At 45.5% G+C, this 17454-nt stretch overlaps 1 protein-coding gene across 1 annotated transcript in view; it reads left to right on the forward strand.

The window, feature by feature from the left end:
* SPATA16 (spermatogenesis associated 16) overlaps positions 1–17454 on the forward strand; it is a 181169-nt gene that overhangs the window by 80008 nt on the left and 83707 nt on the right. Inside the window, exon 4 of the mRNA XM_063131969.1 lies at positions 15430–15514. Coding sequence (XP_062988039.1) covers positions 15430–15514 — 85 coding nt within the window. The remainder of the gene's footprint in view (positions 1–15429; positions 15515–17454) is intronic.

Consider the following 17454-nt stretch of genomic DNA (forward strand, 5'->3'; position numbering starts at 1 on the left):
ATTACAAAATAGCAGTCAGAGCAGTGGAGGCTGGTGGAATTATCCAAGGTGCTGAACTCAATCCCCAAACTATGTTCAGCACCTTGGGTAGCACCTTTAAAGTTCTGGCTGGTTTTGACTGAAACCCAGAGGGGATTCACAGCCCCACTGACATCAGAGCCACCAGCCTCCACTAAGTCACAGCAGCCTTCCTCAACTAGGGTTTTTCCAAATGTCTTGGACTACACTTCCCAGTTGGCCAGGGGCTCCTGGGAGATAGCCAGGGCTGCTGGGAGTTAGCCAGGGATGGTAGAAGTTGAGGGCCAAAACATATGGAGAGCACCAGGTTGGGGAAAGCTAGGTTAGAGGGGGGCAGTGTAGATTCCCACTGGTAAAAGTTGTAATTCTTTTAGATTTCCTCTCTCATCTCACACTATCACCCCGCTCGTGCTCTTCGCTCCTCTGATGCCATGTTTCTCGCCTGCCCAAGGGTCTCTACTTCTCTTGCTCGGCTTCGTCCATTTTCTTCTGCTGCCCCTTATGCCTGGAACGCTCTTCCAGAACATTTGAGAACTACAAGTTCAACCACAGCTTTTAAAGCTCAGCTAAAAACTTTTCTTTTTCCTAAAGCTTTTAAAACTTGATTTTGTTCTGACTTTATACTGTTAGTTTTACCCTACCCTGCGCCTGTTTGCATTCTCTTCCCCTCCTTATTGTTTTATTATGATTTTATTAGAATGTAAGCCTATGCGGCAGGGTCTTGCTATTTACTGTTTTACTCTGTACAGCACCATGTACATTGATCGTGCTATATAAATAAATAAATAATAATAATAATAATAATAATAATAATAATGGGCTTCTGAGAGCTGAAGTCCAAAACATCTAGAGATAAATAGAGATAAACATCTAGAGATAAATTCACAAACTTTGTTTCATAATAAAACTTTTCAGACCCTTGTTAAACCTCTCATCCAATCCTTTCTCTCTTCTCACACACACTTTTTTTTCTCTCACACCTTCACTCTTGAACTTTCTTTATTATCAGGATCGTTTAATATACACCAACTGACTATCTGCACACTACACTCAAAAGACAACCCTCTTTACCCTGATCCTCTAATTCTCCCCTCGAATCAAAGTACTTTAAAACACACCACCCCCTTATCACCTCAGTCATTCCCTTATATATATCCTCCTCCCCCCTCCTAAGATATTCCGTCTCCACCCACTCAGGTCAAAATTCTAAACACAATAGACTTACAAATCTTACATTAGGGAACTGACTTGCGGGGTGTAACACCACAGACACTTCTGTTGGTTTAGAATGCAATCCTAAGGTTTCAATGTTGGGCTAATAATGCATGTTCACTCAGAAGCAAGTCCTACCAATTTTAAAACACATAGAGTGTCTGTAAGTGCCTCCCTCCTTCCCTGGCATGTGTGCAAAGGATGGGAGGGGGACGTCTGCGGTACTGTTTCCTTGCAGCCCCCAGGAAAGCCAGGACTTACTCTGTGTAGGCATAAGACCCTCAGCACACTTACTTGGGAGTAAGCCCCATGGAAGCCAATGGGACTTACTTCTGAGTAGACATAAGATGCTCAGCACACTTACTTGGGAGTAAGCATGCATTATTAGCTCAACACTAAAACCTTAGCTTTGCACTATAACCAATCCCAAGTAGTCAGAAAACAAGTGGCTACCTCCTATATCGTGACAAAACTATATGTCCTAGCTATGGCAAAATAGAAGAGCACTATTTGGGTCTCAAGTGCTTTCCTAAATTTCAAAGATTTTTTTTAAATTGGTAACGCTTTTCTTTCAAGATAAGACTCCCCAGCCCCAAACCTCTCCCTACACTAGATCTTTCTCCCAGTTATCTACATTAAAACCCATCATAGCTAATAAGAGCCCAAGCAGTATATATCCATATTGTGATTCCCAGTCGGACTGGATTGCCAGAGTGGGGTGGACAAAGGAGGGGGAAACTTTCCTCCTTCCTACCCTCTTTCCCAGTGCAATGGGGCTCTTCTCCTGAGCCCCTCCCTTCTGATCAGCTCTGAGGCTCCACAAGTAGCTGTGTCACAATATGAAGTCAGATAGGGGCTCAAGGAATAACAATTCTTTAAACATCAAATATATGGATTTTTTAAAAAGAAATTGCGGGGGAGGGGAGGAAGCTTAAACCCTTCATTCACAAAAAGTCCCTAAATGCACAGCACTCCCAGAGACAACTACAACAAAATCCACACACCCTTTCAAATTAGTGCATGGATGTGAGACTCATTGCATACAGTAGTATTTACTTCTGAGTAGACATGTCTTGGATTAAATTGAAAATCAAGCATCAGCAGCAATGATCAAATGAAGAATGAAACAACAACACACACGCACACACACACACACACACACACACACAGACAGCAAGTCGTTAATTGTAGGATTATTGTGCGGAAATTCTCAGTAACATCTCTCACCTGGGGCTTCATTATACAATGAGAGCCCAATGACCAGTCCAAAATCTCATCACCTGGCCTGGACTCAATGTTCTGTAATTCATTAACTGGTAATTTTCTTTTCTCAGAATTAGGATGGGGGGGAAATAGTTATTTTGGACTGCTTACGGGCCTTAACAAGGGATGCTACATCATCGGTCACTGGTACCAATCCCAACTGTTCATACCCTCCTCTGGTAATCAGAGCTAGTTGATAGCAGCCCATGGGACATACTGACTTGCAATGATGGGAGTTGTAGTCCATCACCTTTGCAGGGCACCAGGTCGGGGAAAGGGCTGCTCTAAACAAAAAAAGAGAAGTAGGTGGCCCTAAGTTGTTCGTGATCAGTTTTCCACAACCCCACAGTCACCTCTGCATATCCTATTCTTCATCCTGTCCTCATGGTTTATCTGCTTTGGGAGAGTAAGAATTTCACTTGACTTCCTGCCGCTTTAGGGATGATGTGGCATTAAGGCTTGTGAGCCTTAACTCCCAATTTCCCTGCTTTTTGGTGCTTGTTTGAAACCTGTAGAGCCTTAACATTGTTTTGCAAACCGTAGGGGTTTTTATTTAATGAATGTAACACTATGTTAACAAAGTGATTCTGTGTGCTTAATGTCAAACTGTTTTAGTTGTCAACGGGCTATTGTCTCTGGCCTGATCTTCACAATACAATTTTTACTCAAGGCAAATCTGAGAAAAATAGGAACTGCTTTGACTCTAAAAGTACGTATCTCATAAACGTTGGCAAAAGGGGCTAAAGATTACGACGTGCAGGCTCTGTTGCTGGGTGCCCTACAGTTACTATATATCTTAGGGTTCTACTCCACCCAGTGGCCAGATGCAGCAAATAAAAAAAATATAAACACCACTGAAATTGAGGCTGTTCCACTGTGATTTAGCTACGACGTCTTTGCCCTTGCAGGGCACAGTTGCGTGTTCCACAAAAATGGTGATCAAATCTTCCTTCAAGAGGCTCTTCAAAGACAAACCAAAACAATGGTTGTCTTTGCCAGGCTGTTGAGTGTGTTCATCTTGAGATTCACATGGCATCAGCACCAGATGCTTAGAAGGCACTCTAAATGCCAGGGCAGGAGTAGGCAATCTGGCATCCTCCAGATGTTTTGAACTATAACTCCCATAAGTCATGACCATTGGCTATGTGTGTGTCAAGGCTTATGGGCACTGAAGTCCAAAACATCTGGAGGGCACTAGTTGGGGAAAGCTAGGTTCGTCTTGTCAGACAAAGACTGGAGCAACCCCAGGTTTGGGAAACCCATCTTCCAATCCCAACTCAGTCATGATGGGTGATCTTGAACCACTGTATCTCAGCTTAGCCTGCCTCACAGGCTTATTATGAGGATGGCAGAACTGAGCTCATCAAGGTTCTCCGAGTTTCACTTGGAAGCTCAGTCCAGATGCAAGCTTTTTTGTTTTCATTAATTTGAATGGGGAAAGTATGCATTTTTAAAAAAGTGTGCACCCAAATACATAATTTCCTCCCAGTGACTAAAGCATATAAATGCTCTTCTTTCTCCAACATGCCCTTTTTTAAAGTGCTCATTTTTCTAACGAACGGATTTTTGCAAACCTGATGAGGAATATGCAAGCTTTGCTCAAAAAAGGTGCATGTCCCCCTTTCACCCTAACGGCAACCACCATTAATGCAGAGGGGGGAATTGACCTCTGGAGACCCCCCCTGCCTTCTCTAACATGCCCTTATGCAGCTCTCTTTCATTACAGTGAGGCCTGCGCAGCCCAGCAAACCTCCCAATGAATTATGTCCAATGCTCCTACCTTGGTGCCCCTCCCACCCCTTAGTTACCATTGCTTCTTTCCTTTCCTGGAGAAATCTTGGAAGGGCTGAATTGACAGCTCTGCAGATCATCCTTGTCAGAAAAACAGATGGTCTTTATGGCAAAGGCAAGTCATTCCCCCAACAAACAAGGAGCTGAGGAATTTCCCTTGCGATCTCCAGCAAGTCACTCAAGAGGCAATTCAGGGACCACTTAAATTGCAATAGTCCCTCTTGACTCCACTAAATTGTCCCCTAAGTGACTCGCCTCGGCCCAGCTAGTGAAGCCAGCTCTGTAATCTAATCTTTCAGACAGAAAGCCTCAGAAAGGGTAGAACTGCATGTTATAAGAAGCAAAGGACAGCCATCAAAATGCCCATCTCTTGTTGAGCTCACTCATTCATATGCTCAATACATCTTCTGTCACATGTAATACTACTTATCACCTGTCCTGATGGCATTCAGTTATGTGCTGTCCCATGTCCGCTCTACATGGACAACATCCGAGTGACATCAGACAGGAGTGGCCCAAGACATTTTGCCACCTGAGACTAGGGATGGGATAAGAATTTACCAAAATTCGCAACATTCTCCTTCTCCATATTCAGGATGAACCAAATGTGGGAGAAACCAAAAATGACAGATTTGTTCACCCAGGCGCCGGGCTTTGAGTGCCTTGTTCTTAAAAATCTGGGTTTGCATTCAATTATGTTAGTGCTGAATTAGGTTTACCACCTTTTTAACAGCTATATCGCAGGCAGGTACATCATGGTACCTGATGGGAATAGCTGTACCTATTGACTTTGGCTGGTGTAGATGAGTGCGAAAGTCGTTTCAGTCCGTTTCTGGTCAGATTGAGCAAAATTCACAAAGTTCTTCATATTTGGAAGAGAAAGAAACTTGAGATTAAAACATCTGAATGCGGGAGAAAGCAAAACTGGCAGAGTCACCTAACTCTACCTGAGATGAAAGTCAAGATGCTTCTTGCCCCCATTACAGAAGCTAAGTGGACTGACCATTGAATATTTCCTCAACACTGGTGACAGGACAGAGTCATCCACCATACCTGAGGGCAGCCAGCTAGGTTACAGGGCACAGCTCCATCCTCTAACACCTTGCCATCCTTCCCTGCCCCACAATAACTGCCACCTGAGGCATCCTCTTCATTTTGCCTAATGGTAGGGCCGGCCATGGCGTCAGGACATGAGTTAAACTGCACTAAACATTGCACAAAGGGCGGGAAGAATCAGACACTGGCCTGCCATTTTCGGAGACAGACCCATTTGTCTTACAACGTGTACTTCCACCTCGGGTGCTAGGAGTGGGCTGGCTTTATTGCAAGAAGACAGAGAGAAAAATGCTATATTTGCAAATCAGTCAAACGGATGAGAGAATTCAGCCTAGGCTGCCAACAGCAAAGATGAGGAAGCAAACCACTAGCTTATGCCACCCCAAGTAGTTTCACTTGGCCAACATGGAGCTGCTTGTCAGCGCCAGCAGAGTGTAACATTCTTTCCACAACGAACGGGGGGGGGTGGCATTTGAGAGTGCAGATCTGCAGAATGTAATCTCTTAAAACTGCAGTTGCTTTGGAAGTGTCCGATATTGGTTAATGAATAAACACAGTGATCTATGTAACTAGCATTCTTTTCAAATGAAACCAAGTGAAAAGCTTTACATGGCTTAAGCTTCATCCTGCAACTTCCCTTCATCCTCGCACATTCTAATTTGGGGCTTCCATATCGCACGGACAAGGTAAACCTGGGCAGCATGATCAGCATTTTTTAACGATGGAAAGAAGAATCTATTGCTGTTGCCCAAAGTCCTTCATTAAAATCAGCCATAAACTTCCTGAACAGCCTTAGGCAAGTCTCAGCTTCCTACAAAGCTACACTCAGGGCCTTGCTAGACCTACCTGCAAATCCGTGCGGGAGTAGGGGCCAGCTTGCACTAAAAATAGCTTGGGCCATTGCCCCTGTCTACACGTAAGATGCGGCAGGCTGCAGGAAGGACCTGGCGCATCTGCCATTTCTTTTTTAGGTTAAAGGGACCATGTGCACAGGAGCTCACCGACGAGAAAGGTAGACTTTTTTTTTTTAAAAAAAAGGGTTTCCCACTCCCCCATGCCCCCGATGTCCCCCACCACCATGATCTCCGATTCCCCACCCGCCCACGATCTCCAATCCCTATTCCCCCCTGGCTCCATTTCCCCCCCATCTCCCCACCCTCGTGAGTAAATGCAGTAGCCGGGAAAAGCGGTGGAACAGGCTACATGCCCACGGTCTCAGGCTCAGCCCAAGACTGCGGGAAATACCGGGCCAGAAGTGGTGCCGGTTATCCCAGGCCAAGGGAGGGTTACCCCTGCCTGGGCCCGGGATCCCCTGTGCATCATCTGGATGCACAGAGGCAGGCCCAGGGCTCGTACCAGGCTACCCCATCATCTAGCAAGGCCCCAAGTCAGAGCACTGGTCCATCTAACCCAGTATTGCCAACACTGACTGGCAGCAGCTCTCCAGGGTTTTAGGCAGGATTCTTTCCCAGCCCTACTTGGAGATGCCTGGTTTGAACCTGGAATGTTTTGCATTCAAAGGGTGTCCAGGTGTCCTACTTTGCAGAGGACAATCCTCTATTGTGAAGAGCTGGCAGAGGACAGTCCTCGAGTTGAAGGTGTCCTGTTTGACGAGGTTGTTGCCAGACACCCTAATATTCTGTTGTTTTTGACACAGGCCTAATCTACACCAAGCAGGATATTGCACTATGAAAACAGGATGAAAGTGGTATATGAAAGGCAAGAGCTACACCAAGCAACATATAGTACTATGAAAGCAGTATATGGTATGTGTCAATGGGCCCCAACATTTGTCAGGGCACTTCAATACTGCTAAAAAGCAGTAGCGTGGCTCCTGCCTTTTATAGACCGCTTTCATAGTGCAATATCCTGCTTGGTGTAGATTAGGTCATAGGTTTCATTTCTGCTTGGGAAAGCACAGGAGAAGTCTGCCATTCTGAGAGCAAGGCCTGAGTTTCAAAGCAGAAGGATGTACGTGATACAAAGCTGCCGCCACCCTGTGACATATCCATTCTTCTCCAGACTTAATCCCTTGAACTATCACCATCCTTTGATCCTATTTTCAATTTATATTAAGGCTCCAAAATGTCAGCCCTGCAGAGACACCCAGAATATCTACTCATCAGTTGTTAATTTTTACCTGCTTATTGGAGCTGGGAGGAAGGACTGTCAGTTTTGTAATATCCTTGCATGCAGTCATTCATTTGACTCTCTCTGTTGACCATTCACTACAGCAGACTTCTGAAGAACAGCTGAACAGCTTAAGGGAAGAAATATAACTGGTCTTGAGGCTCACAAGCACAGGACTGACTGTGGGGAGGAGAAGAACACAGAATATAAGTCCTACCCACTGAGTTATGGGAAGAGGAGTGTCTATAGACAACCTCCTCTTAACACCACATCCCCCTTCCTCAATTAAAAGTAGCACAAAATAAGCCAATGTGAATTAACTGATGATTGTGGAGTCAGAGATTACAAGCACTTGACTCTCCGATGGGGTGATGTCTTACCACTAACCCAGTATGAAACCATGATACTTTGCTGGCAAGGGCACAGTCCGACCACTTCACATCTGTGTGGTCTTTTGCTGAAGTACCTGTCTTCAGGCCCTGGTAGGGGTCTTCCCTCCTGACACGATTGTTCAGGTGGTTCAGTGTGACATTCTCTTGAAGACTCTTGTGTGCTGCAGTCAGACTGTGGCATAGCTGAAGCACAGGATTTCCTTAGGTGCCGGCAGCTTTTTCGATAAGTGTTTCCTCCATTAGCCCTGACTAATGGAGGAATGAGGCTCACATCATCGGAATGAGGCTCACATCTTTTGCAGGAAACCATTCATCTGCCTGCCTGCATCCAGACCCGCTCTCCTTCTGATAATGAAGGAAGAGGTGATGCATGAGTATCAGAGTGCTTTTTCTGGCGTGTTTGAGAAGTGTTTAGCTGCTCATGGGCGTCATTAGGGAAGCGTGAGAGCCAACGCTGTAGCCGGTAGTGTGCTCCACAGCAGCAGACCCATCAATATTCATGCTGGTGCAAATTGTGACCCAGTGAATGGTGTGTTCCTGACATGCAGTAAAGCTAGGTGGGGGGTCAGAGTCTTCCAATGCAGATTTTTTTTTGAACAGGAGCTTGACAGTTTGGACAGTACGCTCTGCTTGTCCATTGGCTTGTGGATAATCTGGGCAGGAGTGGATCAACTAAATAACCCAGTCAGTCACAAACTGCAGTATAAGTGTGCTTGCAAAGGGGACAACATGGTCACACACTATCTCCTTGGGTATACCATGGCGTCAAACAGTAGCCTTCATCTTGGTTATTATAGAAGCAGCCAACTTGTCCTGAAGCTTCAAAACCTCTGGAGTAATAATCCACAATGAACATCCATGAAACTAAAAAAAATATCTGTCGTGGCTGTGCAGTTGTGCTCCGTTGTTTATAGGATGCATCCACCAATTCGCAGCCATATTGTATTATTCCCGTCGAAGCTGTACATTTTTGATGTCTCATTTTACTGCAAGTTTTTACTTTGCTCCAATGCCGTGTGCATGTCAGTGGTGGCATCAGTACAGATTAAAAGAGTGGGCATAATTATGGGGAGGATCCCAGTGCAGGGGAGGTGCAAGATACAAGGCAGGGGTGGCCTCCAGGTGTGTGTTTAGTAATGGCCGCCAAGGCAACATTAAAGTCTCATTCTGGAATGAAAGTAAGGACAGTTATTGTGAATAATGCATAAATTCAATGAACTGCAGCTGTGCAGGTGCGCAGATACAGGCTTTCAAAGCTATAATGTTGCGTAGTTGCTAGAAAACAAAAACAAAAAAGTTTTGGGAGATTTTCAGCCAATCAATATTTGCTGCTTAATTAATATTTGCTGTGTGACGACAGCGCTGAAAATTTTCCTGCTCGGATAGCCCATGGCTCACTCCTGCCATGTAACCCTGTTGTTGCCATTTTGCTGCAGCGATGCTGCAGGTTTTGCAGGGGAATCAGTAGCAAAAGCAGCACCATATAGATGCCCCTCTGGTCAGTCTTCTCTACTATGTTGACATATATTGTATTTCTATTTAAATTATAGCTATTGTTTCTATTTGCGCCTATACATATATTTCTTCATTTGCAAATGTAGTGCAAATTGGGATTGTATAAAATGTTATTCCTACTTACAGTAAACCTATTGAAAATGAATGTGACTTAGGTTAACCATGACTTATTATTATTATTATTATTATTATTATTATTATTATTATTATTATTTCTTACCCGCCTCTCCCTCTGAACTAACTTAAGCCCCATTCATTTCAATGGGTCTTTTCTAACTAGAAATAAATTGGATACAATCCTTGGGTATCCTCTTTTGTCCTCCCTGGTGATGTGTTTCCTCTTTTTTTGGTGATGCATAAGTGGCCACCCTAAGCATGTGCTCTGCCATTGAGCTATGGGGATCAGGATGCAGGCATACTTTACAGCAGGGGGAAGGGAACTCTTTTCAGCTTGAAGGCTGAAGTGAATTTTGGAAAAACTGTTGGAGACCTCATTCCAGTGCTGGGTAGGACCAAATGCAAAGGGAGTAAGGTCAAAGGTAAAAGGGGTAGGGTTAAGAAAAGAAAGAAAGAAAGAAAGAAAGAAAGAAAGAAAGAAAGAAAGAAATCTTACTCTAGGTTAAAGCTCTTACTGCTAGTTACTAGGCAATTCAACTTTCATAAAGGTGGAGTGAATTGCACGAAACCCAGAAACTAGTACTGTGCCAAATATTTTGACTATTCCATTTTTGGCATTTCATGAGGGAGGGAATGAAAACTTGTCCGAAAGAGGCTGGGAGAGCTGAGAATTTTGGAGAATTTTCTCCTGGGGAGGGGACAGGTTTTCCACATACATTTTTTTTTAATGTAGCCAGTTGTTAAGGGGTCTTCTTTTGTTCTTTTTAAACACCCCCAGCATTTTCAGGAGCACAGAAGTTCTTCCTGAACGCTTATTGGAGAGGGAGAGGTCACATGGTCTCCAGTAGGCATTCACTAAGAGTTGCTGGGCTCCTCCAAATGCCGGGGGAAGGGGTGGGGGTTTTGTTCTAAAAATCTAAAAAATAGGAAGAATCCCGCTCAGCAATTGGCTATGTTTAAAAAAGGTATGTGAGTGGAAACGCTGTCCCCCTCCCCAAGGAGAAAATTCTTTGAATTCTCTTCACAGAAGGCAGAAAAGGCAATGCCTCTTTCGCAGAAAGAGAGGAAAAGTTCCCAAAAATAGGGAGCAGGATTTGGCCCAGCACTACCAGAAACTAGGGATGTGCTCCGCTTCTAATCGGACCGGAGAAGCAGTAGCGGAGCGGGGGGCTTCGCCTGCCCTTAAGGCGGAGGCGAAGAGGATTGGGGGGCCGGCAGAGCGTGGCGAAGAGGATCGAGGTGAAGGCGGATCCTTCGCCTCGATACGGAGCTCCGCCGGAAAGGTAAGTGGGGTTTACCGGGCCCTGCCGCTGTCGCTGTCGCCCATGCGGCGACGGCAGCAGGACCCGGTAACGCCCCCCGCCCTCCTCTCCCTTACCTGCCTCCGTCCGCGGTCCGTCAGCGTCTCCAATTGAGCCCGTGGTTCCAGCAGGAAGTCTCGGCCGCACTTGCGGCCCAGACTTCCTGGTGGAACCACGGGCTCAATTGAAGACGGTGACGGACCGCGGACGGAGGCAGGTAAGGCCCCCTCCCCCTTGGTCCCTTACCGGGCTCTGCCGCCATCGCCGCATGGGCGGCGATGGCGGCAGGGCCCGGTAACCCCCCCTCCTCTCCCTTACCTGCCTCCGTCCGCGGTCCGTCAGCGTCTCCAATTGAGCCCGTGGTTCCAGCAGTGCGGCCCAGACTTCCTGGTGGAACCACGGGCTCAATTGAAGACGGCGACGGACCACGGACGGAGGCAGGTAAGGCCCCCCTCCTCCTTCCCGGGCTCTGCCGCCGTCGCCGCATGGGCGGCGATGGCGGCAGGGCCCGGTAACCCCCCCTATGGGGGGGGACCGGAGCTCCGATCCGGATCCGGAGCTCCGAGCGGAGCGGAGTGGGCACAGGCAGAGTGGGGGCGGGGCGGAGTGGGCCGATCCGAAAATGGCGGATCTTAAAGTGAAGCGGAGTGGGGGGTCCGTGCACACCCCTACCAGAAACCATCAAACGATGGGTGGTTGGGTGAAAAGGGGTGAAACCAAGAGAAGAGGAAATAGCACATCTATGGGTCTTCAGAGTGAGAGCAAATCAAAATCTTATCTGGCTGAATTTGGAACAATAAGGAAGATCCAGTGCTTGAAATTATTGAGGGGCTTGTGGCGATACCCACCTTTCTGTCCCTTAGGTATGTCTGTGGGTTTGTATGTCTAGTGAGTGCGGAATGTTTGACTGAGTGGGTGTGGCTAGTGATGCGGTGAGAGAGGGGGAGGGAGGAGTATAAATAGGTTGGCTGAGGGGATTGTGGTTTAGTTTGGTTTGGTCCAGTCTGAGTCTGAGTCTGATTATTATTCTTGTGGAGTGTCTGAAGCTTGTGCTTCTTGAGAGTGTTTGGTGTGTAAGGAGTGAGAAGAGATATTTATTTATTTATTATTAATTACATTTCTATACCACCCAATAGCCGGAGCTCTCTGGGTGGTTCACAAAAATTATAGGACTTTAAGGGACTTGGGGTTCTTGTTTTAAATATAAAAATAAGGTTTGATCTAAATTGAAATACCAAATATCTGTTCAATTTCAATAAACTTTACTTTGTGTTCGGTTACCACAAACCACGTGTCAGCTCAGATTTATTACTTGCTATTTTACACAGTGTAAAAACACCTATCAATACACCTGCAGTTCAGTACCTCAACAATAGAACCTATTTTCCAAAACCTTTTACCTTGTACCGTCACATATAGGGGAGAGGTTGTGTTGTTTTGTACCCTTTCCTCAGGCTTTTCAAGAGGTGGTGCTTGGCTTGAGAAGGGTGTGCTAGGCAAGGCCTTCTGTGTGAGGTCCGTGTCGTCGCAGGGCTCAAGCCCAATTTATCCTACTCGGTAAGATCAAGCTAGCTGTGTGGCCTGGCTCTCATTAAGGTGGTCAAACTTCCTCTGGGCTGCACCACTTCAGGCTTCACATTAGAAGTTATGTGATTCCTTTTCATAGAAACATCCCTTCACTTAGAAGAGTTGGGGTTAAGGAGGAAGTCCCCAAACTTTGCCTACTTCTTGGCCTCAAGGTTGTTGTTTTTACAAGGGGAAAGTCCACTGTCAGGCAGGCCCACCATAGTGGCAGTGGAGGCAATGCCGTCAGGAGTGCCCAGGCTCACTGGCCACGTCATCATTGTAACTCAACCGGCTCCATCCCAAGATGCATGTAGGGAGCAGAGCCAGCGGAGATCAGATGAAAGCGCCAATGAGCCCAAGGTGCGCCCAACAATACTGCTGCTGGACCACCTCCCATCTCCTGATTGGTGGCCAGAACAGTGGGCCCTCTCATTTGCCCCAGCTCTGTCCCAAGGATGCTGTAACCTACAGGCAGATTTCTTATTAAGTGCGTTCAGTTCAGAAGTCATCCTGGTTTCATCATTTTTGCCAGCAGCTTGTATGAGAGTTGGGAACCGTCCTCACCATGGTATCTAGCACAGGGGTGCAGAACGTCTTACACCCCAAAGGACAAATCCTATTTATGAGAAGCTCTTGGGGGCAGCCTTCCAGTGGAGGGTAGAATCAAAGGCGAAGGGGTGTGCCCAAAGGGAAAGGGGACAGAGCCAAAATCTCGAAAAGGCTGGCCTATTTTAGCTTAAAGCTCTTATTGCCAGAAACTAAACCTTAGGAGAGGCATTTTGAGATGATTAGTGGTGGGGAGAAAGAGGGTGGAGGCAAAGGAAGGGTGTGGGGCCATCTGTGGACCTAGGTTTTGCCCTTGTGCTTCAGATGTATCATGGCCACCAATTTGGATGTCTTTAAAAGGGGCTTGGATAAATTCCTGGAGGCAAAGGCTATTAGTGGCTACTAGCTCTGATGGCTAAGTGCATCCTCCAGTATCTGAGGCAGTAAGCCTGTGTGCACCAGTTGATGGGGAACATGGGTGGGAGGGTGCTGTTGCGCCATGTCCTGCTTTGTTGGTCCCTGGTCGACAGCTGATTGGCCACTGTGTGAACAGAGTGCTGGACTAGATGGAGCCTTGGACTGATCCAGCATGGCTCTTCTTATGTTCTTAAGTTCTTATGATTCTGCACCCCTGATCTATAGTACCCACAGAACTCCTGCCCAAAGTATTGCTCTTCTAGTGAATTCAAGAGCAGCATGCATCTGTACAAGGACAAATTTATCTTTTGCTGGGTTGGCCATAGAGTATCGCTACAATATTCCTCCCCCTGCCCCAAACCAACACACCCAGATGACTCTGAACCATTTGTGATTTAAACACTCCGTTTCCTTTATTTTCCTTCGGCCGTATCTCATTAAGAACATAATGCAGCTTGCGACAACATGTTCTAAAATGGCATTACTCCTGGCCTGGGATTAGGGTTTTTATAACACATGTAACCGGAGAGAGAATTCCAAATTCAATTTACAGTAATGTCAAGGAGCAATAAATATATCGGCAGTGACGAGGGGGAGATGAGCAACTACACGCTGATAGGAAAGCATCAACAAATAAACTTTTTTGTGCTAGTAATTAGGCGCACAAGATTATTATATGTTTAATTGACTAAAGTGACAATTTGGAATTACATCTAGTTGCATTTAATTGGATTTGGAACCTCCAGAGGGAAGGAAACCGAGAGGGGTATTGGAGGAGCAGCAGTAAAAAGCAAAGTGTTTTTCTGAAGTCTGTTAAAGCCTGCATTAATATCCATTGCACAATAGTTTTTAATATCCTCCCACTCTAATAAGAGAAATGTGGCTGTTGTTACAAACACTCAAGGTACTAAAGCATATTCAATTAGTTGTAGAATTTGCCATTCCCCCCCCACACACACACACAACACACACACCCCTCACACACTCCGTAACAACAAGCATAATTTAATCAAAGGTGAACTATGTTTGACTTTGCCAGAGACTAAGATATTCTCTGACACCAGCATCACACTACATCAAGCGCTCCACCACTGCCCTGGAAGAAAGTTTGACTGTATATAACGCATGGGAGTCCATAAATACTTTACGGCAAGCCAGAATAAAGCATTTTTGAGTGTCTGTTAAATATTTGCACACAAGAAAAATAGTGAGGAAACCCATCAACTTTTAGAGTTGGGTGATGGTGTTGTTTTTTCCCCTTGCATTTTTGTTGTCTATTAAAACAGATCCCTGGAATCTCCCCATGGGTGTTATGTCTTCTGCCAATGACTGATTATTATGAGTATACATGAATATAAATAGCCTTAGTCCATGATCAGCAACTAGATTTGGCCAGAGAGTCCCTTTGACAAGACAGTATGGAATGGTGGTGTTGCAACCCTAACCGAGAGCAGCTGCCAGGATGTGTAATATGGGGTGGGGACAACATCCTGGAAAAGGAAGAGCAGTGGTGTAATCCATAGAGTTGGTTAATACAGGCCCCACACCAGGTTTACAGCAGGAGCCTCATGCTCCCCAGCCACTGGTCATTGGAGCTGGAAAAGAAAAAGGCAGGATATAACAAGTGCGTAATTGAGTGCCAGGGTCTGGACCCCAGGACTATCCCTTTAAAGCCCTCCAGTCTTCAGGAAAGAGGAGGAGCTTGAGTGTATACTAATACAAGAGATATAAATCTGAGCTCCAGACCAGACCTCATTGGAACAAGTGCTCAGAGCTGTCGAAGATCCTGCAATTGCAGCTCTAGCCCACCTGCCTGACAGCAATCTCTAGGATCCAACACACCCCATGGGCCTCCGTTTTTGGGAAGACACCCATCCTATTGAATCCCACTAGTGCAGCTTCTCCCTCCAGATTGGCAACTGTAGGGAGAAGCACCCCAGTGAGATGGATTTTGCACAGGGGCTTCCAGTTGCTGGCCTGGGGCCGCATAATGTTTTCGTGCCGTACATCAGTCTTTAAGTTACGAACATCACCTCCTTGTATTTTCATCAGCCTTCTTTCTCCCGCTCCATTATTTCAATTGCTTATTCTGTTTCCATCATCAGGAGCACCATGGTCGCTGACTACATGTACTGGCTGTCTGGAAGAAAGGAGCCACATACCAGCAAGCTCATCAAACTGTATTGGCAGGTAAAAATTGATGGCCCAGCTAGGAAGGAGGTGGCCCTCTCACTGCTAGAACCCAAATGAAGGATTGGTGCTTGAAAGACTGCCGGCTCAGGTTGCTCTGGGGCTTATCAATCAGGAGGCCATTATATAGCAGTAACGTATTTATAATGAAGTAGATTTTTTTTCCCAAGACTAATTTTAAAGGTAAAATTCAAGGTGGTTAACCCTTGGCTCATACTTCACTTTTACAGACAGACATAAAATTTCATCTTTGATACTGTATCATCCCAAGTGCTATAGAATATATATAACTTGGTACACAGGCTTTCCTAAAAAAAAAATTGAGCACAATCCTTTCATATTCTTTCCTGTTCTTTGCGAACGGTGATAATTTAACCATTAGGAGACATCTGAGCTTACACCAGAGGAATCCTTCCATTTCACCCAGAAAATGTTTTTTGCAGAGTAAAGGATTCTTGAGGAATGTGATCTTTGCAAACTCCTGTATGCAATCTCCTGATCTGCATCTCTACAACAAATATGCAGATCAGAAATTAGCAATCTAACATAGTTCACCCTTCCCTGAATGATGCTATGCAACTCTCGGGCCAGAGGCGGATAGAGACAAAATGAATGTTTAAAATATGTTGAGATGTGTGTTTTTTAAAATCACAGATTAATGTGGAAATGATAAAACAAAACTATAGATAAAATAGAACTATGGGTAAAAATATGCAAAAGAGACATAGATCAGGATATTTTCCATCACTAACAAAGGCTCAGATGTTCCACTGGCTTTGAGTTACACACAATGCAGGGGAATGGGGAGAAAAATGGTGGGGGGGGGTCAGAGAAAGCAGATTTACCATGGGAATAAAACCATCTTCATCCAACAAATCTCCCAGAAGGAAAACTTTACTGGGGTGCATGCAACCACGGCAAACATCCTGTTTCTACATAGAATCATAGAATAGCACAGTTGGAAAGGGCCTACAGGACCATCGAGTCTAACCCCCTGCTCAATGCAGTAATCCACCCTAAAGCATCCCTGACAGATGGTTGTCCAGCTGCCTCTTGAATGGATGCCTTTGGGGGGAGGGGGTTGGACTACATGACCTTCAAGATTCCTTCCAAATAAGGGTGTACTTATTTTGTAAAATCCGTTTCATGGATTATCAAGTGCCTTTCAATCCTTCATTCACTCACCAGCAGAATTGGAATTTTTTTCCAATTTGCGCAATTTGCATTTGTGTAAATTCAGACCCTCCAAAATGTGCATTCCCTATGGGGAAAATTCACATTTTTGGTCAGTGTTGTTGTTTAATGTATTTTACGTATTTTTGTACGTCTACGTTTGTGTAAAATTCCTGAAAGTAAAATAAAAATAAAAATTGCAAATCTGTGGAATCCGTGCAACTCGTAGAAAGGCAGTCTGCTGCAGAATCCACAAGTCAATTCATAGAAATCTGAAAGCATTTTATTCCATTGTGGATTTCTCCATCATCCCTACTTCCAACCATAACATTCTATGATATACTTCACAACCCATGTATTTTATTATTACCTTTTTATTCCACCATTTCTACAAACATACCAGAGCAGTATTCATGTCTCTCCCCTGCCCTTTTTATCTTCATCATAATCCGGTGACTAGTAGTATAGGCTGAGAGAGTAGTGATGGTTGGATTCAGACTCTGAAGAGCTGAGTTCAAATCCCCAGAAAGGCAGTTCAGGGGAGGGGAGAGCAGGGGCAAGTAAATGACTACCTGGTGAGAATGGACTGAGGTGAGTCTGTCCATAACTAGTTGGAACAGCTCTCGGTATTAGCAGGGCGGCGCTGCCATAGAGGCAGCTAAGGTGGCGGCCTAGAGCACCAAACAAAGGAGGACGCCGAACGGTGCACCCAGAAGCTACTCTCCTAGAGCGTGTTCCGGGTGCACTGCTCTGAAGCCGCCGCACCA

This window comes from Elgaria multicarinata, chromosome 8, assembly GCF_023053635.1.
Source record: "Elgaria multicarinata webbii isolate HBS135686 ecotype San Diego chromosome 8, rElgMul1.1.pri, whole genome shotgun sequence".
Taxonomy (NCBI): domain Eukaryota; kingdom Metazoa; phylum Chordata; class Lepidosauria; order Squamata; family Anguidae; genus Elgaria; species Elgaria multicarinata.